Source organism: Ovis aries, chromosome 3 (assembly GCF_016772045.2).
Source record: "Ovis aries strain OAR_USU_Benz2616 breed Rambouillet chromosome 3, ARS-UI_Ramb_v3.0, whole genome shotgun sequence".
Lineage (NCBI taxonomy): Eukaryota > Metazoa > Chordata > Mammalia > Artiodactyla > Bovidae > Ovis > Ovis aries.
Genome location: NC_056056.1, coordinates 125,808,178 through 125,835,570, shown reverse-complemented (window position 1 = coordinate 125,835,570; position 27,393 = coordinate 125,808,178). Strand labels below are relative to the sequence as shown.

Here is a 27,393-nt window from a genome sequence, read left to right as displayed (position 1 = left end):
GACTTCGCAGCATGGTAGTATTATTCCTAGATTTTTAAGAAATCGGCATACTGCTCTCCATAGTGGCTGTATAACTTTACATACCCGTCAACATTGCAGGAGGGTTCCCTTTTCTCCACAGCCTCTCTAGCATTTACTGTTTGTAGATTTTTGATGATGCCCATTATGACCGTCGTGAGGTGATGCCTCACGGGAGTCCTAATTTGCGTCTCTCTAATAATGGGCAGTGTTGAGCATCTTTTCATGTGTTTGCTGGCCATCTTTGGAGAAATGGCTTTTTGGAGAAATGTCTGTTTAGGTGTTCCACCCGTTTTTTTTGACTGGGTTGTTTTTCTGATATTGAGCTCCTATCACTGTTATTTTGGAGATTAATCTTTTGTTAGTTGCTTTGTTTGCAATTATTTTCTCCTTTTCTGAGGGTTGTCTTCTCAGGATTGTTTCTTTAATTTCTCTTTCTGACTTTTTGTTGTTCATGTATAGGAATGCAAGGGATTTTTCTATGTATTAATTTTGTATCCTGAGACTTTACTAAATTCATTGATTAGCTCTAGTAATTTTCTGGTGGCATCTTTAGAGTGTTCTGTGTATAGTATCATGTCATTTGCAGACACTGGGAGTTCTGCTTCTTTTCCAGTCTGGATTCCTTTTTTTTCTTTTTTTCCTGTGATTGCCATGGCTAGGACTTCTAAAACAATACGAAATAATAGTGGCAAGAGTGGGCATCCTTGTCTTGTTCTTGATCTTAGAAAAAATGCTTTCACTTTTTCACCATTAAGAATGTTTGCTCTGGGTTTGTCATATATGGCCTTTATTATGTTGAGGTAGGTTCCTTCTATGCCTACTTTCTGGACAGTTTTTATCATAAATGGGTATTGAATCTTGTTGAGAACTTTTCCTACATCTATTGAGAGGATCATATTGTTTTTATATTTCAATTTGTTAATATGGTGTATCACATTGATTGATTTATGTATGTTAAAGAATCCTTGCATCCTTGGGATAAACCTCACTTGATCATGATGTGTGATCCTTTTAACATGTTATTGGATTCTGTTTGCTAGTATTTTGTTGAGGATAGTTGTTCATCAGAGATATTGGCCCATAATTTTCTTTTTGTGTGATATCTTCGGTATTGATATCAGGGTGATGATGGCTTCTTAGAATGAGTTTGGGGGTTTTCCTCCCTCCGCAGTTTTTTGGAAAAGTTTGAGAAGAATATAGGTTTAGCACTTCTCTAATATTTGACAGAATTTGCCTGTGAAGACATTTGGCCCTAGGCTTCTGTTTGTTGGAAGATTTTTTTATCGCAGTTTCGATTTCAGTGCTTGTGATTGGTCTGTTCATATTTTCTGCTTCTTCCTGGTTGAGTCTTGGAAGGTTTTACTTTCCTAAGAATTTGTCCGCTTCTTCCAGGTTGTCCATTTTATTGGCATATAGTAGTCTCTTGTCTGTTAATGATCTTTGTATTTCTGGTTGTCTGTTGTAAATCCTCCGTTTTCATTTCTAATTTTATTAAGCCATCTTTTTTTCTTGATGAGTCTGGTTAAAGATTTATCCATTTTTTTTTTATGTAAAGTTTATCTTTTCAAAGGACAAACTTTTAGTTTTATTATCTTTGCATTTGTTTTATTTTTCTCTATTTCATTTATTTCTGCTCTGATCTTTGTGTTTCTGTCCTTCTACTAACTTTGGAGTTTTTGTTCTTCTTTTTCTAGTTGCTTTAGGTGTAAGGTTAGGTTGTTTATTTGATCTTTTTCTTGATTTTTCAGGTAGGTTTGGATTGCTATGAACTTCCCTCTTTTTAGCACTGTTTTTACTGCATCCCATAGGCTTTGAGTTGTTGTGTTTTCACTGTCATTTATTTCTAGGTATTTTTTAGTTTCCTTTTTTATTTCTTCACTGATTGGCTACTTAAAAACTTACTGTTTAGCCTCCTTGTGTTTTTTATAGTTCTTTTTTCCTGTAATGGATATCTAATCTTACTGCATTGTGGTCAGAAAAAAGTGCAATTTTCTTAAATCTACCAAGGCTTAATTTGTGACCCAAGATGTGATTTATTCTGGAGAATGTTCCATGTGCATTTGAAAAAAGTGTATTCTACAGTTTGGGGATGGAATGTCCTCTAGATATCAATTAGGTCTGTCTGGTCCAATGTGTCATTTAAGACTTGTTTCCTTGTTAATTTTCTTTCTGGATGATATGTCCATTGGTGTGAGTGAGGTATTTAAGTCTCCCACTGTTACTCTGCTACTATTTCCGCTATTATAGTTATCATTTACCTTGTGTGCTGAGATGCTCCTGTGTTGGGAGCATATGTATTTATAATTGTTATATTTCCTTCTTGGATTGATCCCTTGATCATAATGTAGTGTCCTTCCTTGTCTCTTGTAATGGTCTTTATTTTGAAGTCTATTTTATCTGATATGAGAATTGCTATACCCGCTTTATTTTGATTTCCATTTGCATGGCATATCTTTTTCCAGACCCTCACTTTCAGTCTGTATGTGTCCCTAGGTCTGAAGTGGGTCTCTTGTAGACAGCATGTATAGGGGTCTTATTTTTGTATGCATTCAGCCAATCTGTGTCTTTTGGTTGGATTGTTTAATCCATTTACATTTAAGGTAATTATTGACATGTATGATCCTACTGTTGTTGTTTAGTCACTAAGTCACGTCCAATTCATTTGTGACCCCATGGACTCCAGCCCACTGGGCTCCCATCCATGGGATTTCCCAGGTAAGAATACTGGAGTGGATTGCCATAGTCTCCTCCAGCGGATCACCCAACCCAGGGATCAAACTCGCATCTCATGCATTGACAGACAAATTCTTTACCACTGAGCCACCAAGTCCATGATCCTATTACCATTCATTGTTTGGAGTTTGTTTTTGTAGATCTTTTCTTTCTCTTGTGTTTCCTGTCTAGAGAAGTTCCTTTAGCATTTGTTGTAGAGCTGGTTTGGTGGTGCTGAATTCTTTTAAGTTTCAATTCAGTTCAGTTCAGTCGCTCAGTCATGTCCAACTCTTTGCAACCCCATGAATCACAGCACGCCAGGCCTCCCTGTCCATCACCAACTCTGGGAGTTCACTCAGACTCACTTCCATCGAGTCAGTGATGCCATCCAGCCATCTCATCCTCTGTCGTCCCCTTCTCCTCCTGCCCCCAATCCTTCCCAGCATCAGAGTCTTTTCCAATGAGTCAACTCTTCGCATGAGGTGGCCGAAGTACTAGAGTTTCAGCTTTAGCATCATTCCTTCCAAAGAAATCCCAGGGCTGATCTCCTTCAGAATGGACTGGTTGGGTCTCCTTGCAGTCCAAAGGACTCCCAAGAGTCTTCTCCAACACCACAGTTCAAAAGCATCAATTCTTTGGTGCTCAGCCTTCTTCACAGTCCAACTCTCACATCCATACATGACCACAGGAAAAACCATAGCCTTGACTAGATGGACCTTAGTCGGCAAAGTAATGTCTCTGCTTTTGAATATGATCTCTAGGTTGGCCATAACTTTTCTTCCAAGGACCAAGTGTCTTTTAATTTCATGGCTGCAGTCACCAGCTGCAGTGATTTTGGAGCCCCCCAAAAATAAAGTCTGACACTGTTTCCACTGTTTCCCCAACTATTTCCCATGATGCGATGGGACCAGATGCCATGATCTTAGGTTTCTGAATGTTGAGCTTTAAGCCAACTTTTTCACTCTTCACTTTCACTTTCATCAAGAGGCTGTTTAGTTCCTCTTCACTTTCTGCCAATAAGGGTGGTGTCATCTGCATATCTGAGGTTATTGAGATTTCTCCCAGCAATCTTGATTCCATCTTGTGCTTCTTCCAGCCCAGCGTTTCTCATGAGTACTCTGCATAGAAGTTAAATAAGCAGGGTGACAGTATACAGCCTTGACGTACTCCTTTTCCTATTTGGAACCAGTCGGTTGTTCCATGTCGAGTTCTAACTGCTGCTTCCTGACCTGCATACAGATTTCTCAAGAGGCAGGTCAGGTGGTCTGGTATTCCGATCTCTTTCAGAATTTTCCACAGTTTCTTGTGATCCACACAATGAAAGGCTTTGGCATAGTCAATAAAGCAGAAATAGATGTTTTTCTGGAACTCTCTTGCTTTTTTGATGATCCAGCAGAATTTGGCAATTTGATCTCTGGTTCCTTTTAAGTTTGCTTACCTGTAAAGATTTGATTTTCCATTGAATCTGAATGTGATCCTTGCTGGGAAGAGTAATCTTGGGTGTAGGGCTTTTCTCCTTTTATCACTTTAAGTATATCCTGCCACTCCTTTCTGGCCTGCAGAGTTTCTACTGAAAGATCACCTGCTAATAACTTTATGGGGATTCCCTTGTATATTATTTGTTGCTTTTTGCTTGCTACTTTTAACATTTTTCTTTGTGGTTAATTTTTGTTAGTTTGATGAATATGTCTTGTCACATTTCTCCTTGGGTTTATCCTGTATGGGATTCTGCATTTCTTGGACTTGATTATTTCTTTTCCTCTCAGGGAAATTTTCACTTATAATCGCTTCAAAAATTTTCTCAGACCCTTTTTCTTTTCTTCAACTAGGCCCCCTATAATTCAAATGTTGGTGAGTTTAATATTGTCCTAGAGGTCTCTTGAGACTATTCTCAATTCTTTTCATTCTTTTTTCTTTATTCTGCTCTTCAGTAGTTACTTCTACCATTTTATCTTCCAGCTCACTTACTTATCTGTTCTTCTGCCTCAGTTATTCTATTAATAATTTCCTCTAGAGTATTTTTGGGCTTCCCAGGTGGCATTAGTGGTGAAGAACCTGCTTGCCAATGCAGGAGACAAAAGAGATGTGAGTTCAATCCCTAGGTTGGGAAGATCCCCTGGAAGAGGGCATGGCAACCCACTCCAGGATTCTTGCCTGAAAAATCCCATTGACAGAGGAGCCTGGTGGGCTATAATCCATAGAGTTACAAAGAGTCAGACATGACTGAAGCGACTTAACTAGACAGTATTTTTAATTTCAGTAATTGTGTTGTTCATCACTATTTATTTTTTATTTCTTCTAGGTCCTTGCTAAATGTGTTAAGAGAATCTTGCATTTTCTCCATTCTGCTTTTGGTATTTTGGGATCATGTTTATTATCATTATTCTGAATTCTTTTTCAGGTAGTTTGCTTATTTCCTCTCTGTTTTGGCAGCTCCATTGTCTGTAGGTCTTGTGGGTTTTTACCTTGTTCCTTCGACTGTGCAGTATTTCTCTGTCTTTTCATTCTGTGTCATTGTGTTGGAGGTCTCCTATCCTCAGGCTATAGGGTCATAGCTCTTGCTTCCAGTCTCTGCCCCTGGTGGGTGAGGTTGGTCCAGTGGCTTGTGTAAGCTTTGCGTTGGGAGGGGCTTGTGCCTGCAGTCTGGTCAGTGGAAGTGAGTTTTTGCCTGTTGATGGGCACGGCTGTGTAAGGTGGTATGTTTTGGGGTATCTGTGGGCAGCCTGCCTGCTGCTGGTCGGGATTGTGTTCCTGTCTTGCTTATTCTTTGGGTGAGGCACCCAGCACTGGGTGCTGCCGACAGTTGAGTGGTGCTGGGTCTTGAATTTGGATGGAGGCTTTTGTGGGAGTTCTCACTGATAATACTGCTTGGAGTCAGGAGTACTCTTATAGTCCCATGTCCTGGATTCAACACTTCCACCCAGAGGCTAAGGCCCAACTTCTGGTTAGTGAACCAAGACCCCGTAAGCCATTTGTCATGGCAATAAAGGGGATTTAAAAATAAAATAAAAAAAAGAACTCCAGACAAAAGGTAAAAGCAAAATTAGACAAGCAGAGACAAAAACAAAAGAACACATACACACACACATGAAAACTAAAACAGAAAGCAGATTACAAGAGAGCAACCTGACGAACAGAAGAAAGCAAAAGTGAAACCCACCAATTAGAGACAAGACTAAAGCACAAAACAGAAAGCAGAACCAAAGCAGAGTGCCAGCTGAGGAGCAAAGCAAAGGGAAAAAAAGACCAAAATCGTAAAAGAAAAAAAAATTCAGAAAAGCTAATGTGAAATAGAAGTATATATAAAAAATATCTGTATATATTAACACAACATCAACAAAAAGAACCAAAGAAACCCCAAAAAGAAAACAGAAAGCAACACAAAATTTAAAAAGACAGTGTAGCAGAAAGCCAAAGTAGAAGTAGAAATATACAAAAGAAGTAAAAAGTATGATTAAAAAAAAGTCCCAAAAGCCTGAATATAAATAATAATAATGAAAACAACCACCACAACATCAGAGAAAAAGGAAGGAAAATAAACCCTAAAAACCCAGAACCAACAGCAGGAGCCTCTCCCCTGCTTCAGCTCCCCCACCCCCAGATGCAGGCCTGGCCCTGTGTGCTCTCCTCCTCCTCCTCCTCCTTTCTTTCATCCTACCCAGTCATGCACAGATCTGTATGGTCCTTTCCTGTGGCCAAGGACTCCTGCTAGTATTCAGCCAGTGTTCTGTGGGAAGTGTTGTGTTTCTAGATGTACTCCTGATGCATCTGTGGGGAGAGATGCACTCCACGTCCATCTACTTTTCCACCATCTTGGTTCTCCCGCTTTTATTTATTTGATAGAAAGAATATATTGTCATTTCTGGTTTATCACATTTTGCTTCAGTTTCTACAATTATGGATGCATTTGTTGATCCCCTGTGATCAAATGCATTCACATCAAGTATATGTGAAACATATTCTCACTTGAGTTTCCTTGTTTTACCCACGCTGATCTTATGGACTCTTGGTGTTTTTCATTCTAGTATTTCTGTAGCTTGGCTGGGCCTCATCAGCAGCATTGCTGCTGTCCTCTTGTCCATTCAGCCACCTGCCTTTCCAGAGCTACAGGTGACAGAGCTGCAGGCTGAGCCCAGGTCTCCTTACTCTTAATCTAGTGATACTTCCATGATATCACACTGCCTCGGCTCTAGGGACTCAAGCCATTTTCTCTGTGACTTACTCTCAGCCCGTAGCCCGCTTAAGAGTGCTCAACTTTCTTTAAGATGTCAACAAGTTCTCTCAGTAGCTCTGCTCTGGCAGTCCAGCCAGAAAGCAGTAAAACTAGCTGGGCTGCTTTGTATGGCTAGGTCAGGATGACCCAGGCCATGCAGAACCATTCTATACCCATATTTTTCACATAGACACTTAAAAATCTATTAAAAGCTGGCTTTTCGTCTTGGAGTTACAGCTCAGTTACTTGGTGTAGAATCTTGAACACTGGGACTGAATGATTATGTTTGTTGCCTTGAGAAAGTCAGCCTTCGCGTACAGTTTAAATTTTCTGTAAATACTTGTTGCTCTTGTTTAGTCGCAAAGTCATGTCCAACTCTTCTGTGACCCTGTGATCTGTAGCCCGCCAGGCTCTCCTGTCCATGGGATTTCCCAGGCAAGAATACTGGAGTGGGTTGCCATTTCCTTCTCCAGGGAGTCTTCCCAACCCAGGGATCAAACCCATGTCTCTTGCTTGGCAGGTGGATGCTTTACCACTAAGCCACCTGGGAAGCCTGTAAGCAGTCATACATATTTACTAAATGGGGATTGAAATAAAGTTTCAGTAGCAATTGTCATCTATCATTTATTTACCAAGAAAATTTTTGAAAATGGCACTTCAGAGAAAGTGAATGTCTGGATACATAATTCAGTTTCTAATACTAGCAGATCAGAGACCAATTCATAGAGTCGTTATCCATTTCTTTTCCTTTTCTTAGTTATGGAAGATGATTGGGGGAACTAATGTTCTGTTTCCCTAAGTGTAACAAGTAATTATGATTTAACACTCTTAAGTATGGCTTGTATATAGGACAGTGACAAGAGCCATGTCCTGAGAGAGTATATAGATTGTACAAAAAGATATTCTTATAACTCCAGTTTGTTTTTATTTTTTATATTTAGCAAAAGGCTTCATTCTTAATAGATGCCCAGTAATAGTGAGTATTGAACATTTACTACCTATCAGTTACTACCTGAGGACTTTGCATTTATTACCTGCTTAAAACTAAGTATACAGTACGGCTTACATTTGTCAAAATTCAGATTTCATGACATAAAATGCCAGAGACTTTGTGATATAGGATCCTGCATAAGAACAATGTACGGTTCATTTTTTTCCCATAAAATCTCTTAGAGTAAAGCAAGGGTATAAAGTTTTCTGGACAGAGAACATCTTTAACATTATGAATAAATAATTGTTAAATATCAAATTATTTTTTAAAGGCTTCAAACTAATGTCTATGAATCTTTCACAGAGCTAAAAGGCTGTTACTTTTTAAATGTCACTTAGAATAGTGTGAATCAGAATAGAAGTTGTACTGTGTATTATTTAAGATAAGCAAATTTTACTTTGAAATACTAAATTTGATGGATTAAACTTTTTTTTCAAAGCTTTAGGCAAAGTAATATGTGCCTTTGGAAATAATTGAAAACTAGCAACCCCCTTTTTTTGAGGTCAAAATTCCTAATTAAAAGAAGAAAAATATATTATTAGAAAATGTGAAATAAATAGCATCTAGATGATCTAATTTCCCCAGCTTCCTCTATTTTTAGTAACCAGAAGGGTTTCATTTCTGAGTTTGAAGCAACACTGTATTCCTGTGATTTGCATTTTATTGTGTTTTCTATTAGGCTGATTTGAATCACATAATCTCAATCTTCTGAGTGAAATTATTTGATATTTTACAAAAGTCATCCATTTGCCAGTCTTTTCAAAGGCACCACTTGTTTGAAGGTGTGGAATCTTATGGAGTCTTAGACCTTGGGTACCAGCTGACTGCACATAAAAATTACTAATTCCTACACAGTTAGAGCAGAGAAGGCAATGGCACCCCACTCCAGTACTCTTGCCTGGAAAATCCCATGGGCGGAAGAGTCTGGTGGGCTGCAGTCCATAGGGTCGCAAAGAGTCGGACACGACTGAGCGACTTTACTTTCACGCATTGGAGAAGGAAATGGCAACCCACTCCAGTGTTCTCGCCTGGAGAATCCCAGGGACGGGGGAGCCTGGTAGGCTGCCGTCTATGGGGTCGCACAGAGTCGGACACGACTGAAGCGACTTAGCAGCAACACTGTTAGAGGGGGCGATGGGCAGATTGCTTTTAGAGTAAATGAGAGATGTAGGTCACATGAAAGAAGGCAGAAAGCATAAAATCTTCTTCACGGTGTCAGACCCCTCCTCTGTCCTTTCTGCTCATCTAACTGCAGAGCCTTTGTTAATGCTCCTGGCCTGGGCACACTGTCTTAATTAAAACATAAGACAACTTCTTTCTTTTCTAGTACAGCCCTGTCCACATTGTGCAATGGCACTTCACTAATTCACGCTGACTTTGTCTTTTTCAGACTGTCATGAGCTGGGTTACATAGTCCAAACCCCCAGACAAAACCAAACTTTCCTTCTCGAAGGAGGAACTAACTTAAAGTGTGTGCCTGACACTTTTCTTCCCCACCTTTTTGCACATTTTGATGGGAAGACATAGAGCCATTCTAAAGGATGGTGGTAGATCTTGGAGACAGGCTTCAAAACAGCTATTCTAAGAGCGTTGCGGGATATTATTGTAAGAAGGGTTGGCAGTGGTGGTATTCACTCTCTAAGTCACATCCAACTCTTTGCAGCCCTACCTATGGACTGCAGCACGCCAGGCTCTTCTGTTCTCTACTGTCTCCCAGAGTTTGCTCGAATCAATGTCCAGTAAGAAGGGGTTCAGTTCAGTTCAGTCGCTTAGTCCTGTCTGACTCTTTGCGACCCCATGAACCGCAGCACGCCAGGCCTCCCTGTTCATCACCATCTCCCGGAGTTCACTCAGACTCACGTCCATCGAGTCCATGATGCCATTCAGCCATCTCATCCTCGGTCGTCCCCTTCTCCTCGTGCCTCCAATCCCTCCCAGCATCAGAGTCTTTTCCAATGAGTCAACTCTTCGCATGAGGTGGCCAAAGTCCTGGAGTTTCAGCTTTAGCATCATTCCTTCCAAAGAAATCCCAGGGCTGATCTCCTTCAGAATGGACTGGTTGGATCTCCTTGCAGTCCAAGGGACTCTCAAGAGTCTTCTCCAACACCACAGTTCAAAAGCATCAATTCTTCGGCACTCAGCCTTCTTCACAGTCCAACTCTCACATCCATACATGACCACAGGAAAAACCATAGCCTTGAAGTTAATTAAAAAGATTTTGTCAATAATTGTTTTTTTGGTTTCTGATTTCATTATGGCCATTTGAAGTTACCTTAATCACCACATTGCATAGCAAATTCTATATGATATTGAGCAGGAAGGAAAACTTCCTTTAACTTCAACCAAATATTTATATAAAGATATTATGTGGTAGTCTGGCCGTGATTCATAGTTGAAAACTACAAGTGATCAATTTATGACTTGGAGTCTGAGATTGAGTTTTTATTTCAACCTTCTATTAAGGTTGAAACATTGTGTCATTAATTAATGGTTAATAAAACTGACCTCCTCTACCAATTTTGTATTTCAGTTCTAGGTGTGGTATATGTATTGTTTTGTACCTCTGAAAATGTTCTTTAGAGATTATCAATAATAATAATATCTAACACATGCAACATTATTCTAATTGCCTTACATAAACTGTCATTCAGTCTTCCTAAAAACTATAAAGGAAGCACCATTTGTATTCCATGAGAAATTGAGGTCCATGTAAGTTAAACCTTAGAGCTAGCAAGCAGCAACATGAGAATTGCAACCAGTCACTCTGGTTCCATTCTGTACCTATAACTATTTTCATACAGTGCTTCAGTAGAATCGAGATTTAATTTCATCCTGTTAACAAATACTGGACCTCATAGTAGCTTTAGATTATGCAACAGTGGACAGGATGGACATGTTTCTTGCTCTTCAGAATTTTTTAGCTCATGAACGCCTCGCTGTCCAGAACCTCGGCATGGGATGGAATCTGTGAGGGCACCTGTATTAATCCTCCATCATGCATGAATCCCTTGTTCGATGATGGAAAACTCAGCCTCTCATGAGGCAGCTGATTCCCATTTCAAGGCAACTGTAGTTATTGAAGCGTTATTTCCTTTAATAAAAATGGAGAGCTAGAAGGTGCTGTTAATATTCACGGAGATTAGCTTGCAAAGAACTTAACTGTAAGTGTCACTGTCTCAGCATATTTTCTTTGTGGAGAAGACTATAAACTTTTACTTAGTGAGACTTTCCTGCTTCACTTAATGAATGTGGCAGCAACTTGTAGCACGATACAGTAAAATATTGTTGTAGGAAGAATTTCCCAGCTCGTAGAAGCTCAAGGATTTCTCTATGAGAGACGCTGATCGTTTCCATATGATTTCATCTTTTGGAGCAGTTCTTGTTTCAGATGGCAAAAGCAGATTGAATTTTTCATTGGTAAACAATTTCATATCTACACTAGGTGGCAGTAGATAAAAGAAAATAAGGTGTCTGCAGGCACTTTCTGGATAGCTAGCTCACCGTTGAAAGGAAAGCAGGTCGGCCTCAGGTTTCTTATCTTTGCCTCAACTCTGGACCCAGAGCTGACGGGAAGGAGGCTGTGCGTTCTGGTCTGTGCAATGGCCAGAAAAAACCTAGGCAAATAGATGGTCTTGTATGGTTCTGATTCCTTCTTTATTGCAGTATAGGGATTGTTGGGTGTGTACCCCTCTGCCTGTAACACAAGTGGCTGGATAAATGTAAACACTTCACAGTGTTTCCAAACTTCAGCTGTACTGATCAGACATGATACTGCTTTTGAAATCATTCCAGGCCTCTTAACCACGGGTTCAGCCCCTATTCCCACAGCCCCTGACTGCTGCAGTGTTCTCACTGTTATATCCCTACTTTATTCTGTATACTGTACGTGTTCCCGCCAGCATAATCTTTCTAACGTGCATTTTGGCCTCCAGTTCTTCTGTGCCTCCCCAGAAGCCTTCACCCCACACAATCTGACCCTTGCCACCCTCTCTGGCGGCCACCTTGTGCAACAGTTTGTGTCAGCATTCTGCCTCTATGCTCAGGGAGGCTCATAACCTCATCTCCGGCCCTCCCTCTCTGCTTTTGTTTTCGTAACTTCTCTAAAGAAGTCATCTTAAGCTCTCTCTGCTCCATGGGAGGCCTTTCTCAGTCAACAGTCCCTTCCTGAGGTTCGCCAGTACACTCACTGTTGGTAGCTTTTGATACCAAGCTCTGCTGTCTTTAGGGGGCTTCCCTTGTAGCTCAGCTGGTAAAGAATCTGGCCTGGAGAAGTCCATGGACTGTGTAGTCCATGGGGTTGCAAAGAGTCAGACACGACTGAGTGCCTTTCACTTCACTTCACTTCTGCTATCTTTGTTGCCCTTTGTTTACTTCTTTATATTCATAATGTTCAGTGTAAATAGTGACCTTGTGGTTTCTTTCCTTTTTTTTTTTCCAAATTCTGAAATAATCTTCCTCCAAAGTAGTCACCACTCTATTATTCCCTTGCTTTTCTTTTAAATTTTACTATATATGTTTGAATCAATGATTAGATATTATTTCATTTTGGATAGCTCTAAACTTTATATAATGGAATCATACTGTGTATATTTTTATATAACCTGCTTTTTTATTTAACATTAAGATCCTGAGATTTGTTTGTATGGATTCTGAATTCATGCTTCCACATGTTGTTATGCGTAGTTGTATTTCATTCATTTTCACTGCTATATAAGATTCCAATGAATCTAAGACAGTAATTCCCATGATTATGTATCTGTTCTACTGTTGATAAACACTGGGGGATTTCTGATTGTGGTTTGTTTCTTGAATTTATTTATTGTATTGACAATTGATTTACAATGTAGTGTTAGTTTCTCCAAGATGGTGGTTCTTGTTTTTGCCATCACAAAAAATGCTCTATGAACAGAGTCAGCACATCACTGAGCTTTCTAGCTTTTGTAATCTGATAGGTAATAAGTGGGATTTTGCTTTACTCTTCCCTTTTCTAATTACTACTAATGTTTCTGAAAATCTCTTCATAGTCTAGATAGCTGTTAGGCTTCCTGTGATGTTTTCTTAGGACTTCTGTTCTTTTCACATTGATTTGTAGGTTTTTCCTATATATTTTATTTTTATTTTCGGGGTTTTTTCCTATATATTTTAGATATTTGTCCTTTTCCAGTTCCAAACATACCATCTCCTCCTGTTCATTATCTGATTGTTAACTTTATGGTATCCATTGTGAAACAGAAATGCTTAATATTGGTGTGAACAGGATGGACCCGTTTTTAATTTTTTCGGCCTTATGGCTTTACTTTTGCAGCTTTAGCTTAAGATATCCTTCTCTACCCCATGTCAGAAAGATATTTTTACACATTTACTCCTATTAACTTTGTAGTTTTAACATGCCATTTAGGTTTATAAATTATCTGCTGTCCATCTTTTATGTAGTGTTAGGGATCTATTTAGTGAGCCTGCTTCTCAGGTACAAGTCATCCTTCCTCTACCAATTTGTGGCACCATTTTTATTTTGTATTTGTTTTCCATTTATACAGGGCTTTGCTTCTGAGCTGTTTATGGTATAACTTTCAATAATCTTCTCTAATATCTTTACATGAATTTTATTTTTCCATAAAGGTCTCATGCATCTTGGTTTTTCTCTGATGTATTTTTAAATTTTTATAGTGTTATAAATTATGATTTTTAAAAATTTGCATTTTCTGTGTACTAAAATGCAGACATGTCATTGATTTTATATATCAATTTTGGATCTAGTAAACTCTTGTTAGTTTTAATGATTTAGTGGTAGATTCTTTTGTGATTTCTTTGTAGATAATTATATATGAATAACGAATTTTATTTCTTCTGTTTCCAATTCCTACATCTTAATGCTTTTATTTCCTTTTCTTGTCTTACTGAACTGGCTAGGATTTTTTTCTGCATCTTTTAAGGTGGGTCATTTATTTTATTTTTAATAGCCTTTCCTAGGTGAATCCCATTGATTTTCAAATGTAAAAGCAACTTTTTATTCCTGGGATAAATTCAACTTGGTCACAATGATCTTTTCTTATATACTGATAGATTTGATAGGCTAATATTTAAAAATTTTCTATCCATGCTAATATACAAATATATTTTAGAATATATTAGGAAATACCCTCTAGACTGTTACAAATGACATCCAATTTCTTATGGTATAAAAATCTAATATTAGCCTTTTTAATGTACATATGCAGATTAATCCAAAGCTTGATGTAATCGATTTGCAGACCTCCACTCCCCCTGTTGTGGACATCCTTTCTTTTGATTCTACCACAGTAAGTTTCCTTTGGCATTTAAGTGGTATTTAATTGTTTGGCATGATCCATTTTCCTTAAAAAGTATGTGGGAGAAAAGATTATAAAATTGACTAAGTAGCCTAACAGTTTAGAAAAAAACCTTATATGAAAAGTCAACTTACAATGTGTCTAAATTGCCACCAGGGGGAGCAGTACCAGTTTCCAGAAAAGTAGTTTGAGGACACTGAGGGCAGGAGAATCCATGCTGTCTCATCTCCTGTTAAGGTAGTCCATGTGACATTTCACATGCTCTTAGAGAACAGATTTCCTTTTTTGCTAATTGCCTTTCAGAGGTGCTAAACTTACTTCTCTTCTCCTTAGAAGCTGTAAGAAAAGTAGTCCTTTTCCTTTGTTCATCTCTCTTGATGGGTTTTATCAGTGTATCTGAAGTCTTAAAAAATTGAGAGTTTTAGCCTTTCAATTTGAGTGTGCTTAATCTTTGCAAGGCAGATCATTTCTGCCATCAATTCTATTAGAGCAAAACTAGAGTCCTAAAAACAAATGGGAGGAATGGCATGGTCTTTGGCAACACTACTGAAATAGTATCAGTATAGTTAAATATTTGGGGTAAATTATTCATATGTGGCCAAAAAAAAAAAAAGGCAAGAAAAACCCTTGACATTACAACATTATAAACTTTCCAGTAGATCTCAAGAATTGTATTTATTGTAGAGGAATTCTGCAGAGAACTAGTCTATCCTGAGTCTATCCTGTGTCAGAAAGAAGTCTGCTTATTAAAGGGTCTTTTAAGGGTGAATTCCATGCAGAAAGACTCCCAGATCAGTCATAAGAAGTTCCAGAGACAGGAAATCAGCTGGAGGGTCAACCTAGGGGCTGGTTGTCAAAGAGAATCCCAAGAATTGTTGGTAAGTTTCCAGGCAGTGCTAGTGGTAAAGAACCCACCTGTCAGTGCAGGACACATAAGAGATGTGGGTTCAGTCCCTGGGTTGGGAAGATTTCCCCCGGAGGAGGAAATGACAGCCCACTCCAGTACTCTTGCCTGGAGAATTCCATGGACAGAGGAGCTTGAATGGGCTCTATAGGGTCTATAGGGTCACAAAGAGTGGGACACGACTGAAGTGACTTAGCACACATGCACTTAGGACCTCAATCAGGTTTGTGGTCTTATCTCTTACAATGTTTATGTTTATAAAATAAACCTGTGAGCATTCCTGCATTGTTATTTGTGAGATTAAAAATTAACTAGACATCAAATTCTCACCACAGTGCTTAGCTTATGGTAGGTACTCAATACATTTATGTTCAATGAATTACTCAAAAGGCCTACTGTTGAAATTTATAAATTCTGATGAGTTGAGTTTTTGCCCCAGTAGTAAGAAGAGCAAAAGATAGGTGGCTTTTGAGATGTGCTGCCTTCTTGTGAGGTAGTTGGTAGACTAAAATTGGATATTTCTGTCCTAGAAGATACAAGTGGAGAAGGCAATGGCAACCCACTCCAGTACTCTTGCCTGGAAAATCCCATGGACAGAAGAGCCTAGTAGGCTGCAGTCCATGGGGTCGCTAGGAGTTGGACACTACTAAGCAACTTCACTTTCACTTTTCACTTTCATGCATTGGAGAAGGAAATGGCAACCCACTCCAGTGTTCTTGCCTGGAAAATCCCAGGGACGGGGGAGCCTGGTGGGCTGCCGTCTCTGGGGTTACACAGAGTCGGACATGACTGAAGCGACTTAGCAGCAGTAGCAGCAGCAGAAGATACAAGAGATCATCAAAAGTCTTTGGTCTGAACTTTGAGACTCACTCTCCTTGCCAGTACCCTTCAAACTTTGCAAAGCCTCATGACCTGAGGAATCCTGGTGTTCTTGATAGTATGCTATGGAGGTGCGCATAAATGCCAGCTAGCAAGTGATAGCAGGCTGGCTGTCCCCGGATGGTATTGCAGAAGCATCAAAGTCAAGTGTCTACATTATAACTCAGGAATGCCAGGGCTTCCCTGGTGGCTCAGATGGGTAAAGAATCTGCCTGTGTTGTAGACCTGGGTTTGATCCCTGGATCAGGAAGATGCCCTGGAGAAGACAATGGCTACCCACTCCAGTATTCTTGCCTGGAGAATCCCATGGACAGAGGAGCCCAGTGGGCTACAGTCCATGGGATCATAAAGAGTCAGACACGGCTAAGCAGCTGACTGAGGAATACAGAGTAGGTAGGACCTCAAGAAGACAATTCTTTTTTTTTTTTTTTCCAAATTGAAGTGTAGTTGATTTATGATGTTGTGTTAATTTCTGCTGTACAGCAAAGTGATTCAGTTATACACATATATACATTTTAAAAATATTCTTTTCCATCATGGTTTATCACAAGGAGGATAGTTTTTTGTTTTACACAGAAACCTGTGTTTTTATCTTTTTATTTTATCCACCCTATACACAATAGTTTGCATCTGCTAACCCCAACCTCCCAATCCATCTCCTTGCCTTGGCCATCACAAGTCTTGTTCTCTATAGGCAAGATAATTTTTACAATAAACATGTAGTGGTGTTCGCAGTTGTGTTACAAAACAGTATAAATAAGACTGAAGAGTGCACTTGTTATCTGCATAAGGGATAATGTTAGATTGAATCATATGATATTGCCATTTGTAGGCAAAAGCAATCTAATATCTGTGATTTCCCATGGGTCAGCCCAACATACAAGTCTTAAAAGGAAGATTCCACTGTTACTTTGAGTTGTGTGCTCGATGCTATGTAAAAATAAAATAAACGAGAAAACAGAAAACAAAAACTCAACTTGTTATAAATTGGATTGGAATTAAGCTAATGAGATCCTACCTAAAATCTGGAAGATAGCTGCTGGTCTCCCAGCAAGACAAAGAATCCTGATTTTATTTCTCTTACTAACTTTTTCTGAAGACACAGATGCTCATGAAGCATTTAGATTTTTATACAGAGTATCTTTAAAGAGCTTTCCTTTAAATTTTCAGTGTATCTTTCTTTTAGCTTATTGATAGATAAGAGGTTAGAAAACTAAAGTGAAATCACTGTAATTGTTTGCCTTTCCATTAATTTTGTGGTATGTGTTAATCGCTCAGTTGTATCCAACTCTTTGCGATCCCATGAACTCGATACAATCCCATGGACTGTAGCCCACCAGGCTCTTCTGTCCGTGGAATTCTCCAGGCAAGAATACTGGAGTGGGTTGCCATTCCCTTCTCCAGGGGATCTTCCCAACACAGGGACTGAACCTGGGTCTTCTGCACTGCAGGCAGATTCTTTACCATCTGAGTTACCAGGGAAGCCCACTAAGTTCGTGGTAAATATTTCTTAATCTGTCATCTCCTCTACGTATTGGCTGCTTTTCTTTTGCTTCTGCACAACAAGCATAATTGTAAAGGATATTTGTTTCTATTCTGGCATAAAGCACTAGTGTGGTGTGAACTTTGCGTGTGATTATAATTTAAAAACCCAGAGAAATGTTGGAAGCAAAAAAAGCAGTATTTAAAGGTGGGTTTTGTTATTGTGGTTACTATTTATTTTGGAGATTTGTTTAGTTTTTGCAGACTGGAAGAACATTTCTTTAGAAATTCATTTTCATCAAGATGAGATATAAAAAGATTACTGTTTAAAACTTAATTTGTGAAATTTATTAATAGGATAAAAGCAGACATTTTATGATATAAGAAATAATTGGCTCTCTTCCTATTTTGACTTGATTTAATATTACATTCAGGCAGATTTCTAGATCTTAGTGTATTGATATCTGTGCTCTGATGCCTTCTTACAACAGAGAAGAAATTATGGGATACAGTGTAACAGCTGGTATCTTTGTGGCTTGCACTTGTGTCTCTAATGCCAGGCAGGAAATTTGATAACAATATTTCAGGATCAAAATAAGCTGTTCCCAATCTGCATTTTTAAAGCTCTGTTGATTAAAAAAAAAAAAATGTTTCTGTAAAGGCTGTCACACAGACATAGTTTAAAAATGATCTCAAACTTCTGAATCTTAATCTAATTACATTGTCACTTGTTAAATACTGATCTTCTGAAGATTATTTAGTTCAAGATTCTCATTGTGTATTTTAATGTTTTCATTTATTCTTTTAGAAATAGACCAAGATTTTGTCATCAAAATTGTACAGAGCCATTCAACATTAGATTGACATGTGGTGTGGCTACATCCTCAGCCCCTCTCCTCACTAGGCAAGCAAGACAGGGATTTCTCTGTTGTTGTTGTCCAGTCACTCAGTTATGTCCAACTCTGTGACCCCTTGGACTGCAGCACACAAGGCTTCCCTGTCCTTCACCATCTCCTGGAGTTTGCTCAAACTTATGTGCACTGAGTTGGTGATGCCATCCATACCTCTCATCCTGTCACCCCCTTCTCCTCTTGCCTTCAATCTTTCCCAGCATCAGGGTCTTTTCCAATGAGTCAGCTCTTCGCATCAGGTGGCCAAAGTATTGGAGCTTCAGCATCAGTCCTTGCAATGAATATTCAGAGTTGATTTCCTTTAAGATTGACTGGTTTGATCTCCTTGCTGTCCAAGGGACTCTCAAGAATCTTTTCTGGCACCACAGTTTGAAAGCATCAGTTCTTTGGTGCTCAGCCTTCTTTATGGTCCAGATCTCACATCCATACATGACTACTGGAAAAACCATAGCTTTGATTATATGGACCTTTCTGCCAAAGTGATGTCTCGCTTAAAAAAAAACAACCAAGAACTACATTTTTATTTTACTTTATTTATTTGGCTGTGAAATGCAACATATGGGATTCTAGTTCTCTAATCAAGGATTGAACTCACACCCCCTGCATTAGACGCTCAAAGTCCCAGCCACTGACCTTCCAGGGAAGCCCAGTGTCTCTGGTTTTTAATATGCTGTTTAGGTTTGTCATAGCTTTCTTTCAAGGAGCAATTGTCTATATAAAGTGGCATTTCTTAAAAATACTAAGCAAAATATACTTCAAATACTAAGATTACTAAAATTGTTATTTTTAGATAAACTACATTCCTAGGTTTTGATTTATTTTATTATTATTTTTCCAGCAAATGACCACAATAGAATTGTCAATCTTGCTCATGTTCCATTGATTGACCATCAAAATAATGGACTCTTCTCAGAGAACTGCATTTCTCCTTTTTACTCTGGGAACTGTACAGAGTATGAATGTAATATATATGTCTTTCTTTAGAATTAGGGACAATTTCCAGGTTAAATTTATTTAAATAACTGAGAACTGACAGTTGCATTACAGGAGAAAATCAAAGTCTACAGTCTCTTTTTCTTGCTCCATCAGTCAAAATATTTAAAGCCAAACTGCATGGAGGCATCACATGATATCCTGAAGACAGGATGTCAAAGTTTCTGCCTGACCTCAAGAAACTTATAACCTAGGTAGAGAGAAAACACAGTATAAGTGTCAGTTTCAAAATTCTAGATGCCAAGAGTGCATGCTAAGTTGCTTTAGTTGTGTCCAGCTCTTTATGACCTATGGACTGTAGCCCACTAGGCTCCTCTTTAGGCAAGAATACTGGATTGGGTTGCCATGCCCTCCTCCAGAGGATCTTCCCGACCCGGGGATTGAACCCGCGTCTCTTCCATCTCCTACATTGTCATGCAGGTTCTTTACCAGTAGTGCCACCTGGGAAGTCCAGATGCCAAGGGTATATGATTGTCAAATGAAAGATTATTAACAGAAGGATTCAGGAAAAGGTCATGAATGGGCTAGAGGAAAGAAGACGACGTCTCTTAAAGAAAAAAAAAACCTTTGACCAGGTCTTGACCTGAGTGGAGATGGCTAGAATTTTGATAGGGACATTCCAGATGGGGAGAGCAAGGTATAAGTAGGTGCTTCAGAAGTGACTGAAAATGTGACACGTACCACGGTAAGGCAAGGGCGTCCATCTCATCTGGAGTCTCTGACATTGCCTAACTCATGGGCTGGCAGATGTGGGAGAATGCCAAGAGCATCCCTGCCCGCACAGTTTTAGCTCTCAATCCACACTTCCTGAGTAACAAAAGGTGCCTGTACCAGGGAAGCCTGCATTATATTCTAGAGGGGGAGAAAAGCAATTCACAGATTTAAAAAACAGACCATGTAATATAGTAGAAACAGTGCAAAGGTGTAGATAGCCCTGAACTCACGGAGGAAGAGGGGTACGTTTAGATAGTGTGCTCAGGACAGGAGTCACGGGAAAGGTGAGGTTTGTGGAAGGAACTGAAGGAATGAGGTGAACAGATCAGAAGCATATGTGGGGAGGCACTCCAGGCCAGTGGGCGCAGTGATAGAAGGCCAGACTGAGAGTAAGGAGGATCCACCACCCGGGGTGGGCTTCCTTCAGAGAAAGAGGCATGGCCGACAGGTATGTCGCAGCTTCACTCTGGCCAGTGTGCTGAGAATCAGCTGGCAAAGGTGGTGGTGGTGGTGTTTAGTAGCTCAGTCGGGTCCGACTCTTTGCGACCCCGTGGACTGCAGCACGACAGCCTTCCCCATCTCCTGGAGTTTGCTTAAACTCATGTCCATTGAGTCGGTGATGCCATCCAACCATCTCATCCTCTGTCTCCCCCTTCTCTTTGCCCTCAATCTTTCCCAGCATTACGGTCTTTTTCAGTGAGTCAGCTCTTCACATCAGGTGGCCAAAGTACTGGGAAAAGGAAGTGGAGGAGAGCAAAGAGACCAGTTTGGAAGCTTATGAAATCATCAGACAGGAGGCAGTAGTTGCTTGATCCAGAGTGCAGAGGAGGTGGTTTTAAGTGATCTGATTCTGAATGTATTGATATTTTGAAGGCAGAGCCAAGAGGATTTCCTGACAGATTGGATGTCAGCTGTGGGATTCCCTATCTCCTGTCTCCAGGGATAGTAAGGTGCAGCCCTGAGTAATCTCCGGGTGGCCGAGATTATCTCCCGGTTCAGCATCATTTTACCAGCAGAGTTGCTGAGAGAAAAAAGACCTTTGATTTTCCTATCTTCTTTTCTGGGATCAAGAAAGTGGTCAGCTGAATCAAAGCAAGAGATACTGTACTGTTTCTCTGACTTGGAGGACAATGGTGAAACATTCTCTTCCTTCCAAGGTGTCCTTTAGATTTGCATTTTTTAGCAAAGTTCATTGATTTCCCCTTCTGGAAAGATGGTCACATCAGCCTACTTTTATTTATTTATTTTTTTAAAATATTTATTTATCTGGCTGCATAGAGTCTTAGTTGTGGCACGTGGGAACTAGTTCCCTGACCAGGGATCAAACCCAGCCCCCCTGTATCTTGAGCACAGAGTTTTAGCCACTGGACCACCAGGGAATTCCCCAGCCTACTTTTAGGAAGAAAGAAAGTTAATCCAATTTCATGGAGGTTGTCATATGGTACATGCTATCTGAAAAATACTGATGTATTGATAAAATGAAAGGACAGACAAAGAGTAAACTTGCCAATGCAGAGAGGATATCTCCGTGGATGTTGTGGCAACAGTTCATCCTGGTTACCAGACAACATTGCATAACTAGTTCAGAGTTATTCCAGTTCCTAACTGCTTATGTAAGCAAAGATTTGGAAAGACTTATTTGAAAGAATAGTGTATGCAAACCTAAAAGTCTCAAAACTAAAATTTGTCATTTGGAAAGTGTAAATTGGCAATACGCAATGTTTTGTCCCCAAACACCCCATTTACCTTTCCAGGAAAACCAGTGAAAATCATGTTGCACAAAGCTTCTGCTTACACTGCTTTTCTGTATGATAACATTCCTGGCTTATCATATTTAATAGCTTCTAAAGTTAGGGGTAGGTGAAGTTCTTTTTTAAGTGTTTAAACTTTGCAATAGTTTGTAAGGTAGCATTTGACTTGTTAGTTGAGTGCATATGATTTCCAAAACTAGATAAGTTTGTATATTTCTTGTTGGTACTTACCAAGCTTTAGGAAAAGGCATTTTTATGGGATCTTTAGGCACTGGTTCAGTGGCCCTCGATATTTTTCTCCTGCCCCCACTCTTAAGTGTTTGAAAGAAAATGAACATAAGCATTTGTAAAACCCAGCTCTGGACTTGACACAGAGGTGCTTTCCACAATTTAGCCTCATGTTATTAAGACATTTAGTCTTAATTTCAAATGACAGTGAATATGTCGTGAGATACAGTAATACTTTTTTTTTAATTCAGTGTCTCAAAAAGTTGTGTAACTATTAGATATTAGGAGTAAAACTTGAATTCTTATCAGAGTTGAGAAATAATTTTAAAACCTCACTCTTTGAAACTAAAAGAAATAAAGTAATTAAATTGTCAAAGCATTAAAAAAAAGTCACACATAGTAACTAACAGAAGTAAATAAGAAAAAATACAGTTCCATAAATCTCTTACCCTTTAGAATAGAAAACTTTTTTTTGTTTTTGTTTTTTCAGATACAAGTTATTTTAGAGAAAACATTAGAGAGAATGAGACTGTTTTCAAGTTAGTTTTCCTTGCTTGGGTACATCATGACCCATATGTTATAAGAACTACCAACAGTTGTAAATGAGATAACTGACCTTTTAAAAAAAAAATGTTTGGGGATTATCGAAAAAAGCAACCAACTAAAACTTTTTAGTCTGTTAAAGGAACGTGGCTTTTTAAAAAAGCTGATTTACTAAGTACCACTGTAAAGAGAGAATAATAGTGTGGGTCAGAGGCTTTTTTTTTCTCCAGATAAAATGTACTTTTTGGTCAAAATCATAATCATAAGTCCCTAAGTGTTTAACTTAGCTGTCTGTTAAGGATTTACTAATTTGAGCTTCACTCCCTTCAAGTTTCAAGGTCACAGAGAAAGAAAGCTTACATTGTGTTTCCTTTTACCAAAAATTTTATACTAATTAAAATTTTAGGCTTAGTCCTAGTTAAAAATTTGTGCAATAAAACTGGTCTTTATAACCTGTTGACAAAAGTGGTTTAGGACTTAAACTTTTCTATATGAAATGGAGAGACAGAGAATTTTATAAACCTTGCTCTTTGGGAGCCCAACAGAGTAAATACTGTTTTGAATTTCCTTTAGAAAATGAGCACATTGCTGGGAACTGGAGGTGTTAAAATTCCAGGTATCATTTCTGCCTTCCAACTTCCTGAGCGCCTGTGTTTCTAAACTGCCGCACTCGGGGCTGCCCCGGGCCTGGGAATCTAAGCCGCGTCCCCAGTTCCCACAGCTGAGGCCGAGGCATGCTGAAAATGCCCGACAGCCTCAGCCCACACATCCAGTAACAGCTGGTTCCTTCCTCTTCCTGGGGAAGAGCAACATCCTCTGAGAAGAGGAGAAACGCACGCTGCGGAATGCAGGAACCGCAGTGGGCTTTTCACACAGGAAACGACCGCCAAGTGCTGTCCCCTGGACGGTCGGCCCCTAACCCGCTTCCTGCTGAGCCGGAGGGAGGTGTGCGCCGGGGCTGCGCGCAGGCGGGTCCGGGAGCGTTGTGTGGGAAACAGGCCTCACTCTCAGCTGTCGTGTCGGACACCCGACGGCTTTTGAGTTATTCGGGGCTGCTTATTCAGTGAAGCTAGTTGCTTCTGCTCCTTTCTTTATTTAGCCACCCGACAGCTAATTATTTGGTGGAGGTAGTCCACAAGTCTGCTGAAATCGATTTTTTCCCGTTCTTTGTGCTTTATGACGTCAGGTGATGTAAACTATTAACATATTAGGATTTAAGACAGATTAAATCCCCATGGCCTGAGTGAGCTGGCAGCTGATGCTCACTGCTGGTTCTTGCCTAGTTCTGTGTCTTTCAGTCTCCCGGCTTTTCCTTTCTGAGACAGTCAGGCCTCAGTAGAAGATGGCATGCTCTGTGCGCCGTCATACGTCCTCGACCATGCAGAAAACTGCTTCACACCAAGCAGCCCATCAGCCCCTATAACTTAAAAATTACGATTGACTTGAAATGACTTTTACAACTGATTAATATTCTGGTATCATTTGACTTCCTTCTTTTTTTTTTTTTTTTCTAATTCCTACAGTATTTTCTTTTTCCTTTAGTTGAAATAATGATAGTCACTATAAAGCCCAACTTTTAATATCATATGTGCTTTTTAAACTGCTTTCCAGATAGATCACTACAGAATTTTGGTGGGTTTCAGCATTTATGGTGGCAAAATTGTTTAAAGTTTTCATGTATTTGTTTGGATTGGTTTACTGAAGCACATAAGAGTTATTTGTTTGTTTTAAGTTGAAGGAGAGATCGAGAAGGAATGCCAGGCATTTCCTCTTCCGTTCAGAATGTCATTTTAATGAACATTCCTCTTCCCTCCTATGAACAAACCATCTCAGCTCAGCAAGGGGCCTCTGAATGTCTAACTTTCTAACAAACCAGCTTCTTTGCTTTGTTCCTTCATCTCCAAGTGGGGCTTGCTTCATGCATTTACTATTTCTGCTCACCTCTATGCTCCCTTTTAGCCTTTGCAGACTTCCAAACCTGTCCATCTGGGCTCCCTATATTAAATTCTCTCTGTTAAAATAGCTGTTGTGGTTTCTGTTTTCCTGCTGCGTTCTGAATGATCGTACATAAATTATAAGATGTACAGAAAAAAAAAAACCTTAAAGGGTATTTATGTCAGCGTTACTGAAAACAACAGCAACAAAAAATGGACACAAATCAAACAAATATCCTTTAAGAGAGTATTAGTTAAATAAAAGCATATTATGTCAAGTGATAGAATATTATATATCCATACCATGTTTAACAACGACTAAATGTGTGTGTGTGACTCTGGATGTGATTCTGGGATGATGGAAAAAATTACTGTATAGAACATCATTATGACAGTTGACAAAAATTGAGTCTGGGCTTTCCCTCCTTGGCAGGACTTTGTAGTTACTTTTCTTTTACTTCAGGGACCTTCTGAGGTCCTCAACCTCACCCTGTAACTTATTTTAATTTTTTTGTTTGTTCTTTTGTTTTTCTTCTTTTTTTAAGGCAGAGTATTCTTTGTGGCAAGAACTGTGTGTGCCTAAGGTGTTACTGCTATTCTTTCTGGTACAGATATAATTTCCTGTGTAGAGTAGGTGAAAATGTCAGTGTCCATTAGATTTGGTTACAGTGTGAATTTTATAAAGTGAGTATCATTTTCCATTGACTTTTTTTTTTTAACTGAGCCATGTTTTCTTGGTAAATATTCTGTTCATTGGGCTGGAAATCTTATGAACAAGGCTCAAAAGCTTGCTCAAACCCGTAATATTTGGGGTTTCTTTCTAGTGGTTTGAGGCACTTGTACAGCTATGCAGCTGTTTGTAGAACTCAGACTGTCTCCTCCAACCTTCCTTTCTCTCTTGCTGCTGCTATTGCTCAGATCAGAACTACCCACAGTTACAGGGATCCAGTCCCCCCAAGCTCACGGCTCCTTAGACTCAGTTCCCATCTCGTCTTGGGAGTAATTATGTCCTGTTAGTGCTAAACCTTGTCCCCATAGGTGAAATGTGAAAAGACATCTCCTAATTCACTTGGAAATTTCTTTGATGCTACAGGTTCAGTACAATGAATCTGTGCCCTGTTTTGCCCATTCTTTAAGGTTGATATTATGTGAAATAAATTCATGTTAAATGACATCGAGCATTAGACAAAGTACCAGAGTAAATGTTATTCTAAACTCAGAAAAGTACATTTTAGGGATAATAATCGTTTAATGAAATTTCAGGATGAAAAATAATTACTCATTTTAAGCATTCTTTTAAGATAAAGTGAAGACAGTTGTGTGCTTTAGAAAATCAGTTGGAACTTTGAAGAATTTGACTAAGAAATTCAGTCTTCCAGATTTGTACTTTTAGAAAATTCTGTGTACTCTCTATAAAATTCAGTACACAATAAAATTACAGAAAAAAATTCAAGTTGTTAAAACTATTTAAAAACTTCGTTCTTTCTTTTTCAAGAAATAGTTTATATATATTCTGTGATTTATAAATGCCATAAGGCTATAGCTGTTTTACATTTTGGCCACTCATTTATCATAGAGTCACACCATCTTCCTCCTACCTCCGGGAAAACAGCTTCTGTCTGACATACAATTAAATGACATGAAAAATTTTAAGCAAATATGATATTTTTTAAAAAATCACCATTTAAAAAATTGAGTATACTTATAGGTTCATCAAACAGAATTGGAAAAGAAAAATTCTATTTAAAGATAAATTATCTCTTCCCTGAAGTATACTTGAAACATTTTATTTAAAGAACAACAGTCTTTCCCAAGATATTACATGATTAATATTTTAATGAAGCATTAAGGTCTTATTATTTCTGTTACTATGTGCAATGACTATTTTTATGTACTTATTAGTTGAGAGAAATGAAATTCCTGGGATTTATCTCAAACTATGTTTTATTTGTTTATTTTTAGTTTTGCTTTGGCACTTTTTCCAGGCAGTTCTCTTGGCAACAGTAGCAATGCTTCTGGTTGTCATGTTTTATGCAATTAAACTCTCCCATTATATTCCACTTCAAAACTTATTTCATGTAAGTGTTCTAGTAGCTGTTGTATCCAGCTATTAACCTATATAATTACTTTCTACAGTATTTTTAATCAAAATTATTTTCCTAAATGTAAAAAAAAAAAAAAGGGATTTTTTTGAGAATCTAACAATGAATTTTGAATGGAAAAAATTCAGAATGTACTGAAAGTTTTTGTCAGTGCAGCGAGAGAGGAGGGAGACTTGGATCTGACCACATTAACCAGGATTTATATTTTTTCCTCTGCTTCTCATATACCTAGCACAAGAAAATCTGGAGCACTAGTAGACTGTGTGTATGGAGGATATGGCCAACCAGCTTGTTGGTGTAGAAAAACCAGTACATATGGAATTACTCTTCTGCCATAGCTCTGCAGACCCTAGATGAGTGAGTCTTGGCAGGAATAGAAAATCTTACAGGCCACTAACCACACATGAGCTGTATTTCTGTAGGAGCTGAGCTCAGAGTGGTGAACCTTGTGGTGTGTAGCATCCTGAAGGGAATGACTCAGCCTAAGTCGGGGGCTGGCTCAACAGACATTGTTCATTCATTTTTCAAAAACGAACATGCCAGGAACTCACTAGGAATAGGGGGTGGAGGGGGAGGAGGATGGATATAGGTTATTATGATAAGCCAAAGCTATCATGGAAAGTTACATGATACAGCAAAAGTAGGAACTGTGCATTTGATTGAGTCAGGAGTGTAAGTGAGATAGAATCAGAGAAAGTTTCCCTGAA

The 27,393-nt window shown here is 39.0% G+C and overlaps 1 protein-coding gene across 8 annotated transcripts in view; it reads left to right on the top strand.

Moving 5' to 3' along the window:
* Positions 1–27,393, top strand: part of POC1B (POC1 centriolar protein B) — a 106,425-nt gene that overhangs the window by 54,899 nt on the left and 24,133 nt on the right. For 4 of the 8 annotated variants that reach the window (XM_027967196.3, XM_060414015.1, XM_042246591.2 and 1 more), the window contains one exon: positions 14,156–14,236. The exons of the other annotated variants lie outside the window; for them this stretch is intronic. In XM_027967196.3, the coding sequence (XP_027822997.1) occupies positions 14,156–14,236 (81 nt within the window). The remainder of the gene's footprint in view (positions 1–14,155; positions 14,237–27,393) is intronic. 8 annotated transcript variants of the gene reach the window in all.